The 12,363-nt window shown below is 36.8% G+C and overlaps 1 protein-coding gene across 7 annotated transcripts in view; it reads right to left on the bottom strand.

The window, feature by feature from the left end:
• Positions 1–4,047: 4,047 nt before the first annotated feature.
• The window catches only part of fat1 (FAT atypical cadherin 1), a 97,011-nt gene continuing 88,695 nt past the window's right edge, over positions 4,048–12,363 (bottom strand). For 3 of the 7 annotated variants that reach the window (XM_015390805.1, XM_015390804.1, XM_015390806.1), the window contains 6 exons: positions 11,937–12,047; positions 11,205–11,848; positions 9,813–9,950; positions 8,032–8,091; positions 7,434–7,469; positions 4,048–6,173 (listed from right to left, as the gene is read on the bottom strand). In XM_015390805.1, coding sequence (XP_015246291.1) covers positions 5,500–6,173; positions 7,434–7,469; positions 8,032–8,091; positions 9,813–9,950; positions 11,205–11,848; positions 11,937–12,047 — 1,663 coding nt within the window. In that variant the 3' untranslated portion in view covers positions 4,048–5,499. Of the gene's footprint in view, positions 6,174–7,433; positions 7,470–8,031; positions 8,092–9,298; positions 9,595–9,812; positions 9,951–11,204; positions 11,849–11,936; positions 12,048–12,363 lie in introns of those variants that run through there. The other 4 variants (XM_015390807.1, XM_015390808.1, XR_001481705.1 and 1 more) reach the window with 3 other exon arrangements.

Below are 12,363 nucleotides of genomic sequence, written 5' to 3'. Positions count from 1 at the left end.
TTTTTTCATCTGTTGGGAAATTTGACATCAGTGCCCTTCATTCGTCTGTTTGTGCAGCACTGCATGGGTTAACCATGCAGAGATTTTTAAAATCACGAGCAAAGTTAAGATTTTGCCCGTTGGCTCGATAACTTGACAGCTAAAAACAATATTAGAAGAGGCGCTTGTGTTTAGTGTTTTTGCCCTCAAGCAGCAAGCTGAGGGGCAGAGTCATGCACATGTGACGTCACGTTTCAATGTGCCTAAAGTTATGCTGCTATTGGCTTAGGTTGTTAGAGGACATAGGGATCACTTCTCATCACTCGACTACATTCCACTTCTGTTCTCCAGTTCTGCATTATCTAGTAGTTCAACTTAACTTTATGTTTTTCTTCTATTTCTATTATCTTAATCTGGCCTGGCGTTACGGTTAACAACTTCCCTTATAGGTGAGAGATACGTATGGGCCTGTATTTCAGTGTTTTGTCCTGTACTGTAGCTGTCCGAGAAAAAGCCATGGGCTCAGTGATTAACTGTATGTGGTCTCATTCATCCCAAAGCTGCTCTGCTCAAGAATTTCTCACTTAACCACCTATGGAGCTAGTTTACCTTTACCTTTTGTAACAAAGAAATTATTTATCTTAACAGCTATAATAGAAAACAAAAATAAACGTTTGCATTTCTGAAATAAATACACCCTAAAGGGTCATAAAATCATAAATCAACAGTGAAAGACTAAATTAAACATCTTTACCATAGCCTTAAAAGAGGCTTTGGTACTTTTTATCATATATCTTATATTGAAATATATCTGTATATGTATATATCTATATATATCTTATTATATAGCTATTGGGTTATTATGTTACTCTGCTATCTCATGTGTTTGCTGTTCCATTTACTTCTCCTTTATGTTATTGTTTTCTTGTGTTTGGTCAAGTTTTTGTCAACACCTGAAGAATCTTTCATTTTTCCTCCATCTGTAACATTTGCTCAGGCTTCCTGCTTTTTATTATAGCTAAATCCTGATTCCTTTCATTTCACCTGTTTTGAATCAATAATTACCACCTTTATATATATTGGCCTTGAGCTTTTACCACTTCAGTTATTCCTGTTGATATTTGTTTGAAAGGTTAGATTTGCTAATTTTTCTTACTCCAAGCATTCAGGTCATCATGTAAATAGTGGTGATAGTGGGGAACCACTGTGAGTTCATGCTGAAAAAAAACGAAAACACCTTATGAATGTAACAAAAAGACAACAAATATTCAGGCTGATTTTTCAAAACTGAAAAAAAAAAAATCTAGATTTTGATCAGACTTTAAATAAATCTTAATGTAATCCATCTTTTTATTATGCCTTGCAAGATTTACATGAATTAAGATGAGCGGATGGGTGAGGACCTCATTTGATTTTGTATTTACGTTTTTATTGGTTCTTTTGAATTTTTACAGTTCTGTTCAGTTCAGTTTTACTCATCTGTAATGAGTTATAGATTTAAGAGTTATTTCATGAATAGTTGTGAGATCTAATAGTTTATGCCCAACAAGTGATTATTGTGTCTTATTAAGTTGCAATTAGTGCTGTGGTTTATTTTAAATAATTCCTGTAAGGGCTTTTTAACATTTGTTTCACTAACTGATATGCTACTATAATAGTGGGTGTAGTAAAAGCTCATTCTAAATTCAATAAACTCAAACGCTTGTATCTTAGTAGTCTAGTGGTGTAATTTATTAAAGGCTGCCAAAGTCAGCTTCTTGCAGTGTGTGACTCTGCTGTCAGGCTGAACTTCTTAAGGCTTTTCTATCCCCTCCAGGAGACAAAACACAAAGTCCTGTCGATCAGGTCGCCACACCACAGCAAACTTTAAACACCGTAAAGCAGGGTCAAGCCTGGAGGTATTGGGGTCCTGGTATATCCATCAGGCCCATGTCAGACACGGTTTATTGATATAAGCAGCTGCAGGCAGATAAAGGAGCTAGAGCAAGCAGCCAGACATTAAGAAAGCTAGTAACAAGATGCCACCTAACATCTGCCCAGCAGACTCTGTGACATGAGACAAAGAGAATGATTCATCCAGCATGCTATGTATCACTCCCAGGCTAAAAGCACTTTTATTGTCTGATTTAGTTCTGGAGTGCTCCAAAGTAAAGAGGCACACATAGAATATACCATAACTAAGAGTCTTCTAATATGAGTAATCCCTTTGGCCAGAATAACAGCTGTTGTGCTCATATTCTTAAATAACGTATTTAGGAGTGGTATAAACCAGAATTTAAGTTGCTTTTCATAAGAGACAACAGCCTGATCCGGGACATGTTAAGTAGTTCTGGAATGCAGTTTCTGATCTGTTTCACCTGCAAGTGAATTGGTCATTTCCTTCTTTCTTAAATGTTTTTAGTCTCTAAATGAAGCCACAAGGCCTTTATTAAAATTCATGAGAGACCAGTTCAAGCTTTAATCCATTTAAATATTCCATTTTTTTTGTAAAATTGAATTATTTTTACTTGAATGTCTAATATTAAAGTGTAAATTGTATGAATTAAATAAATAGAATTTCATTAATATCATGAATCTCTTTGCTTCCTCAATTCTAATTTTTTTTTTTAACTAAGAATTGACCTTTTTGAGCTGAGCTTTGTTGTTTATATGATTTAAAGTAGTCTTCACATCTGCTATCAGTAATCTATAGGTGGTAACATCTAACAAACCTAAGATCAAAAGTCCTAAACTATCACTTTACAATAATGCCAGTAACTTTTATACAATATATACATATACACAAATATAAATATGCACAAAAATACCCGCAGCAACCCTGTAATGACTGAAATGCTTCACAAATATGTCAATGCCAGTCATAAAAAAGTACAAACATAAAAGCTCAGAGGAGCATATTTGCTTTTTTTAGGAATAATTTATTGCCAGTAGGAAAGCGTGAACTTATGGCAGTACTCAATAAAACCAATAACAAGACCATAGCACTGCTCAGAGACACACAGACACATGAAAAACTCCCCCAGTGCCCATGAATAACTGTACTATAAATATATCGGGTCCCATTATCTCGGTGGAAAAATAAAGACGTTTCAGAATCAACATTACAAACAGAACAAAAAATAAAATAAAAAATAAAACAAGAATATGCAGTCATTTATTAAAGACCCATTTTGCAAAGAGCATTACGAGACATTAAACTTTTACGAGTACACTGTGATCAGAAAAGTCACGCTTCTCTATTTTCTTTTTTTTTTACATTTTCTTTTTTATTAGTGAATGTACGCACAGAATGGCTGATTTCACACAGTTTATACCTTTTTTTTCATTGAAAATAAACTGAAAGTAAAAGCATAGAATATCTACAAAACCTAGTAAACTTTGAAATCAAAACTGTACACTTAAATTTACACTGAAACAAGGACTTGTATAAAAAAAACATCTCACATGGTTTCATTTTAGAAAACCAAAAATATTGTCATGATTTTGTATTTCTTTTGTAAGATTCTTTTCTGCTTCAGGTTGATTCTTCAGAAAAGTCACAGAGGACCTATTATGCTTCCTTTTAGGTTCTTTTCCAAGAGCTTTCAAACCTTTAAACCTGTACTTAGTTTGATATATAATTAAGGTTTTATTTAGGTACCGGTAAAAGGATTTTATTACCATTAAATCCTTTTTGTTAATGATCTCCAGTTGAAATGACAACAGTGGCAAAGGTGTAAAATGAAATGAAAAACATCCATGTTAGCAGTGACATTATAGCATGATGAATCTTTCAACCAAGAGCCAAAAACCAAGAATCCATAAATGCCCATGTAAGCTGGTGACAATGTCTCAAACTGCCACCTGCTTTTATGTAACACTAAAACAACGCCAGGCAGTAACATTCTGTTAAACAACTACAATTTGTCTCTCAGTATGATCGTATCTTTAGTGCATAGAAAGCTATAATATCACTCTGGTTGAATGTTTCTCAAGACTAGCGTGATATTTGTCTCAGATGTGAGCCGGTTTCTGATAAACTCAGACTAAAACTGTTGTTTACGTTAACTGTTTTTAATATTTTTTTTTATATCTAAACCTTGACTGAATATATTTTTGGAACAGAAAACAAAAGCATAACTGGTCATTTTTAAAGTAGTGGTAAAGCGATCTCCAACAGGCAGGATTTGATAAAAGCAGAAGCAAAAGCAACTTTTTACCTCTTGATATCCTTTCCAGCCTTTAAGTTCCCGTCACTAATTCGTACCCTTATTCTGTACCGTGCTTTGTCATTTTGTCCCCACATACCCAGACAACATTTACGTATGGGGCCATATAGGTTGGAAATGAAGAGAAAAACGGGTCCCAGATAGAAGTGACTATAGCTATGTTCACTCAGCAGCCTAAAGAGAGCCAAATCTGATTTTTTTTTTTGGATACATGCAACCTATATTTGATCTTTTTATGACAGTCTGAACAAGACAGATCTGATTTTTTCCAATGCAACCCAGGCCACTTGACTATGTGGATCTGATCTTTTCAAATGGAAGATTTCAATATGCACTCCACTAAGAGTTCGCATATAAGTCGCGTATATTTGGAAATGTGAACGAACACACAAAAGCATTGGATTTCATAAATAAAAATAAAAAAAATTGAGCATTAAGGCCTGCAGTGGTAACGTAGCCTTAGTTAACAGTTTGCATAATTGTTAAGTAAAAAGTGTGGCCTTAATACCCCTTAATATTGAACATAACTTTCACTTATAACTGTTTGAGAGCAAGCTAAAATCTATAGCTGTTTGCTGGTACCGGTTTTTCCTAGTTAACTAAAAGGATATTATACAGGGAGCCAATTGTCATACTAGGTCTACTTAGTACCCGTTCAGTTTAATTAACATCCATATAGGCCCCACATTCACACATAAGCTGGGTCCTCACAATTCGTACCTGTGATCAAACCACTTTGTACCAAGGTATTTATTTGTGTGTCCTTAAATTGTTATTTAAGTCAGGTATTGTCATAAATTATGGAAATAAATATAATGTGCAATATAAATTGACTGTCTATTAATTCCAAAATACTTTTTTATAATATTCTATTTCCTGTTCTGATTTCGGTTTGGTCCAGATGACATGTGAGAAATATTGTGACCTAAAATCCCTGATCAGGGCAAAACAGTTTTAAAGCAGCCTGTTGGTGGTGGATATTATTTACCAGAATCACATGATCACATTTTCTTATAGAGATCAGCAGCTTATAGAAAATGACTAAATCCTCTGTTGTCAAAGAGAGTAGGAACTGTCCACATGGGCGAGGCGGAATAACCCATTGTTCTAGGAAAAGACCAAAAATACAAAATGGTGACGGGGTGAATGACCAGCACCCCGGCCCTTTACAACTCCTCTCAACTGTTTTGCACATTAGCTATATGTGTGGTGCTCTTTCGTGTGTACACACATACTGTGCGTTATTAGTGTTGTGTCAGGGGCTACCAATGAGAGTAGCAGTGGGTTCAGGCACTTTTGTTTGGATCCAGTGTCAGACTTCAGTATGCTGTTGGGAGTTTAGCATCGGGATGGTCAGCTGTTCAAACTGGCCTTCCTCGCCGCTTTCGTAGTCGCTTATCATCACTTCAGACTCCTCGCAGCACGCTGACATGTCGGAGCAGGAGGCTGTGGATGTGTACAGAGACATGGAAATGTTGTCCAGAGCTGAGGAGTCAAAGTCCCGACTGCAACCTAAGGTGTACCCCTCTCTATAACCGTTGTTGCCCATGGTGGAAGAAGAGGTGATGGTAGCAGAGGTTGAGGAAGCACACTGGCCCTCAGTTTCGCCTCCATCACTTGGGTAAGAGTGATGCGGCAGGTATTGGTTAAGGCTGTAGAGCTGGGGCAAGGCTGGGCGCTGGTGGATGGAGCTGGAGCTTCCTGAGCCGGGCTTCTCTAAGCCTCTGTTCAGGGAACGCAGTGTGTCGCAGCGATCGTTGTATTCCGGCAGAGGTGGTGGTGGGAGGTCATCATTTGCAGGGAAATCCTCTGGTGGAGGAGGGAAATCGCTCTCAATGTCAAAGCCACCGGGATAGTAGTCGGTGTCTATGGCACTCGGATCATTATACTGAGGTGCCGGGGACTCAACAACCTCATAATGTGGAAACTCCTGGATTCCAGGAAGTTGAACACTTGGCATCCAATCAGATGTGTCCCAATGATATCCTGTTGGATAAACACACATATTAGGTTTTTGCAATGGAAAGTAGCTTTGCATCATGTTAATGTTAGAAATCAACATCATGCAAGGTGACAGCTGTGAGGCACAGAAAGGACTGCAATTCTGAAATTTACAGCATTTTCCAGACTTGCTTTAAACACCCTATTTTCTGGGTCAGTGATATGAATATAGAGGTCAGTTCAACAAATATTCAATTTGAATGTTTTATTACAACTTGTTATAGAAAACGACCCTAAGACTCGTTATCAGATGATGAGATGAGTCATTTTTGGCTTTTTCAACTTGCTTTTCTTTAGGCTGTTAATTTTCCTCCGGCTTTTTTCAAGAAAATGTGAATCGATCTTTAGTGTGACATATTTAAACATTTGCTGCACACTCATTGATTTCTATAGGAGAGGGACTCAACATTAAAAAAATAACAAATTATATTGTATAATATACTTAATATAATTATATTAAAGTTTACTTAAAGCAGAATGTTGGATGTATTTAAAAAATATTTTACATTTTACATTAGGAAAACATGATTGCAATATTGAGAGATTTCCTCTTCACTGTCGCTACCAGCATGCTTGGTGTGAGGGATTGCTTTTGAGTCAATGAGTCGATGCCATCAACTGGTTTTCCTTAGATAGAAAACTTTGAACCAGCTGACTATATGATCTGGTTGAACTGTCTTTGTAAAGTGCTGAACGATGACTTGTATTGTGAGTTGTTACTATATAAATAAACTTAATTGATTCCTAAAACTAAATATTACAAAAGTGCAGTAATGGATCCGCTGCACATTAAGGAGACATATTCAACAATCGTTTGATGAAATACATTTAAACCCAAAAGGGATCTTCTAACATCTACATGACGTTTAATGCAAATCTGTTCATCTTGCTGTTTTTTTTTTAAAGCTTTTAATACAAGACCTAAGATTTAGGAATTTTAAAAGTAAAATCACGTGAGGACAAACACACAAACACAAATGGGAACACATCCAGTTAGAGTCTAAGTAAGCAATGATCATCCAACACTATGTCACAGCCTCAAACCATGCAAGGTAGTGGTTTAGAGGGGACAAATCATCTCACATAGATGGGGACAAAATATCAGAATATCACTGCTGGGTTCTGTCATTCCAGATTTACCTTAAGGCATAAACACATTTCTACTATAGATTTCAGAGTTAGTGGTTAGGCTTTTCAGGATCAGCAACAATAACCACCAGACAAACAAAGATGTAAAAAAATCACCTCTTGGGTTCTTGAGATCATGAGCCAAAAAAGACTCTTTATGCAAATAGGATGGAGGAGAAAGAGAAAGACAAAGACATATTAAACCTTATCAGTCAGCTAGGAATAACAATGAAACAGCAAAGGGGATGTAATGGGAGGAGGCAAAATAATGCATAACATCTTTGCCATTTTCTTACACAGGTGGTGTAGGTGGCCAATTTTCTTTTGCATATGTACAAAATTATAGACAGTCATTTTTGGTATGACATAATGGACATGAATGTCTGATTAATTCTTAGTTTATAACGATTTACTTGAAGGATACTGGATTTAAAATCCATTATCCAACTTCATTTTGTTTAAAAAAAAAAACAATAACAGAAGTTGCAATTAATCTTGATTTTTCTCCAATTCCTGTTTTTAGAAAGTTCATTAATGTTTTAATCAACTTGCCTGGAAAAAAAGATACATGACGTTCATGTCCATAATGAACAAAATCTAAAAATAAAGACTTCAGCGTTAGATGAGAATTGTTTGTGTAAGATAATGACAGAGTCACAACCTGCACCCATAACCAGAGGACAACAATATCAGTGGACAAAAGCTGGAAGAGTACCTTCTCCTTCCACCGTGTCAACAGCAGAATTGACAAAGTGGATTACTGTCACAGTGGAGGCTTGTGAGAGGGAAGAGTTGAGGACAGAGACCCAATATTAGTAAAATTGAAAGCTTTGATCATTAAAAAAACAAACAGAAAGAAGCAAGCAATGACAGATGAAATGTGGGTGAAGTGATGGCAGCACAGGCAATAGGTCCCACACACATTGCTGTCCTTGTTTCTGTTCACACTTTTTTAGTTCTTTAAAGCACTGACACTGAGTCTGGAGGGGTTTATGGCTGGGAATGAGACAATGTCAGAGGCCAACACTATGGAGCGTGTTTGGAGCGAGGGGGATGGGGAAGGTAAGGTTCTGTTGGTGCAAGATAACACACAACTACATAAAGAGAGCCAGAGGGTACCACCGACAGTACAGATGGAAGAATCAGGGAAATTTCCCAGATATACAAAAACAGAAGATCATGTGTTCAGAAAGCAGATTTATGTCATGTGTTTCTGCAAAATGTAGAAATATTTAGAATTTCTAAAGGATTGGATGAACGTTATGGTAATGGAATGACCAAAATCCTATAGAGGTGCATCTCAGCAAATCACAATGAACAAGGAAAAATTTAGTTATTTAAAAAAAAAATCTATTTCAAAAAGTGAAAAGGTGTGTTCTATAATCTTCCTAAACAGAGAAAATGTTTTTCGATATTATATTTACTGGCTGTACCGACTCTAGCTGGCCGCAGTCAACTTCTTTTAAATTCTCTCCAAGCTTTTATATTATATATTTGATTCCCAGTCCTTTCAGCTCTATCTTTATGCCTGTTTAAGACCAATTCCTTTCATTCATATTCTTGCCAGCTTTTGTAGGGAAAGATTTCTGTGGCTTTTTTGACTTTCTACTGAAAAACTTTCTAATATGGATTTTTACCCATGATTGTGTAGGGTAGAAATTTGGATGCAATGGCTCTGTAAAAAACATTTTATAAAAAGGTCTGGAGTTATATTCAAATAATTGAAAAAAACAGTTTTTTTTTATTTTTCATTAGTGCTAAACTATAAAAAACCATGGTATCTGATACATCTTTATGTTTGACAATTTGCATTGTATTATTTAAAAATCTCTTTTGATCAGATATGATTTACTGAGATGTACATGAAATAAAACAAGAAGATGAAACAAAAAAAGACACAAAATGATGTATACCCTCTTAAGACACTCTGGTGATAAATATCCATGTATATCTAGTTTGGGTATAAAAAAAAACAGAAAAAAAGAAAGTAATAAATAATAAGAAGAAGTGGTTAATGGATTTAAAACACCTGTCCAACTTTTTTTTTTGAAGGTAAACTTAAATAATCTGATAAAGAATGAATAAAGAGCCAATTCCCAAGTACTGGAGTCCTTTGAAAATGATAATTATAGTAATGATAATCCCAGGAGAATACACAACACAGGGGGTTGTGATTGCTTCCATCTGTACCGACAGTGACTGAGGACTTACAGGCCGGACCCCACCCCTGCTTAAAACCTTGTTCTTGATCTGTGGACTGATTTGATCCATATGGGAGCTGAAGCCCCGCAGCGGGAAGAAACAGAAAGAAGACATGTGACCCCCACAGCCAAAACAGGGTCATCGATTCATGCAAAACTTCATTGTGTTAGCTCTAAATCTATGAGGCGCCACAAAAAAGATAAAAACTCATTACAAAATGCACATATGTTAAAAAAGCAGCATTTCTGAGAGTGTGATATCAAGGTAGAGAGTCCTGAAAGGATGGCAGCGTACCGTTGTCGTCACACGACTCTGACTGGAAGGAGCTGAGGGAGTGGACCTCGGACATGCTGCCTCTGGTGTTGTAGAGCTGACAGGCGCTCTCCTCCACAGGCTTCTTGGTCAGACAATGATCTAGGTCTACCACTTTAGCTGTAAAAGTAAAGATGTGAGACAATTAAGCACTGTGAGATGGGAATAAACCTTTAATCTTACATCCAAACCAAATAAAATCCCTTAGACGTCTTCACACAGGGCTGATTTCCCAATTGCATAAATGTAGACTTAGAGATTTTTATATTAAGACAATAAATTTTTGTTGTATACAGCTTACAACAATGTAATGAGATTGCAATTGAAATAAAACACTACTATATACAATTCAGTAGTGATAAGAATCTAAAAGTGCAGGGGGAAAACAGTTTAAGTGTGCAGATGAATGTTCAATTATGTGTATAGTGCAAAAAATAATGGAGCACAAGAGGCATTCATTTGAAAAGTTCAGTGTTGGCAGTGCAAAATAATAATGGTGCAAAAAGTTGCATACCTAAAAAAAAAATCATAATCATAAAGTAATAAAATCATAGTCAAGTGAGGAATTGTAATATATGGAATGAATATCATTTTCAGCAAATTTAAATTATATAGAAGCAACATTTGTGAAAGCTTATTTGTCTAAATATTATTGGAAAAAAAGCTGGTGGTGTGTTTAATTTCATCTTGTCTGCTCAGAAGGACATCTAGAGCGCTCGAATCGCAAATCAGGTAAATCCAACGTGTTTTTTTTGGCGGATATTCCAGTGTGTGTGGTTATCCCAAAGTCCAGATTAGACATGTAGCCAAGCAGAAAGTGTTTAAAAAAGATTCAACAACCCATCAATGTAGGACAATGTAGGAAGTGGAGCCCCTGCTAGCAATGCCTTCTCTAACTAATGTTTTCTGTATCAAAACTAGCACACAAAGCTCCTCCATTGCTTCTTTCTCACTGGCCAAATTTGTTTACTCTGAGCTCAAGCTCAAACTAGACAGGTTTTATCAGATTTCCCATCTTAGATTTGAAATTTTTTAAATTAAATCCTTTCCAATGTGTTGTGTTATGCAAGCAGTATGATTGTACACAACTTTTTTTTCACTAACTCGCATTGTTAAACATCACAAGTAAAATAATACTATAAGCAACATTTGACTAGATAAGCAGGAAACCTAAGCGAGAAATCTTCAATGGATCAACATCGACACGAAAACTGGATCGAATCACTTTAAAGCGATTGTGCAAAGTGAATCTGTCTCTCTGTATATTTTCAGATCAAAGGTGAAATAATTAAGAAACTTAGTACTAACATAATGTTTGGTATTAAAGCATACAAACAGGAAGGAAAAACAGCTATCAAATGGAACAGAACTTACTGTCATAATCATAGTCCCAGTTGGGCTTCTGTATGGAGTCACTATCTGAGACAGAGTTGGATGGAGGAGGAGGGGGGAGATTGGGCGCCACGCTGCAGACAGCTACAGTTTTACGGTGTCCATGGACAGAATCTGGGTTGAATGTTGTGAATTCAGGGTGCTCAGGAATGGTGGAGCCTTCAAACGAGTTTCTGTCTAAGTTGTTCCGTGAATCACTGGGAATGCTGGGAGTGTAGGAGATGGGACGCACAGGCACCTGAGGAGGGATGTCAGAGTAGATGTTCTTGTTGAGTTTGGAGTCAAAGTAAGGCCTGTGGAGGAAGGAGTGAGGCACGCTGGAACCGCCGGGGTGTTTGTCCTCGTTGCCTGTCCTTGACTTTTTACGACAGGCTCTCTTACGGATGATGACAAAGAGAAGGACCAATATGAAGATACTGGACACGAAGACAACAATGCCGATCACCTCCTCTAGGCCGATGTTCCAGGAGGTGGAAACAAACTGATTCGGGACCTCAACTGGGAGTTCACACATCTGTCCAAGGAAACCCTGCGAGCAGTTACACTTAAAGGAGCCATATGTGTTTTGGCACTGGCCTCCATTGGCACAGGGGCTATTGATGCACTCATCAACGTCATTCAAGCACCTGGGACAAAACAGTGGGATTCAGGGATGTTAACAACGCAAAACATCACATTTATTCAGATGGAGAATTTCAATCGATTGTAACATACCTGTTTCCCTGAAATCCAGCTTCACACTCACACACTGGACCATCCAGGCTGTCAATGCACTTCCCACTGTTTTTGCAGGGGTTGTCTCTGCAGTACGGCCCTAATTGGCACCTGAATTTCATAAAACATATCAAATGTGATGGGTATGGATTTTTAACACGTAATATCCTAACATTACAACCAAAACTTTGAATGTATTTTATTTTGATTTGATTATGAACCACCTTAATAGTACATAATTGTTTCCTCTGTTTTATCTAATCTTGGCATAAACACAGATTTTTTTTTAAGATCTCAGAGGAGAGTTATAGACTGTGGGTGACTAAACAACATCAAATAAAAGGTCAGGAGTAAAGTTTGATGAAGTTTTAAGCAGGTTTAGTTAGATAACACTAGAATCTGAAGGTTTGCACTGGGCTTTATTTAA

The sequence above is a fragment of the Cyprinodon variegatus genome, unplaced genomic scaffold, assembly GCF_000732505.1.
Source record: "Cyprinodon variegatus isolate N-32 unplaced genomic scaffold, C_variegatus-1.0 Scaffold514, whole genome shotgun sequence".
Classification (NCBI taxonomy): domain Eukaryota; kingdom Metazoa; phylum Chordata; class Actinopteri; order Cyprinodontiformes; family Cyprinodontidae; genus Cyprinodon; species Cyprinodon variegatus.
The sequence above is the reverse complement of the archived record's forward strand: the minus strand, read 5'-3'. Positions and strand labels throughout refer to the sequence as shown.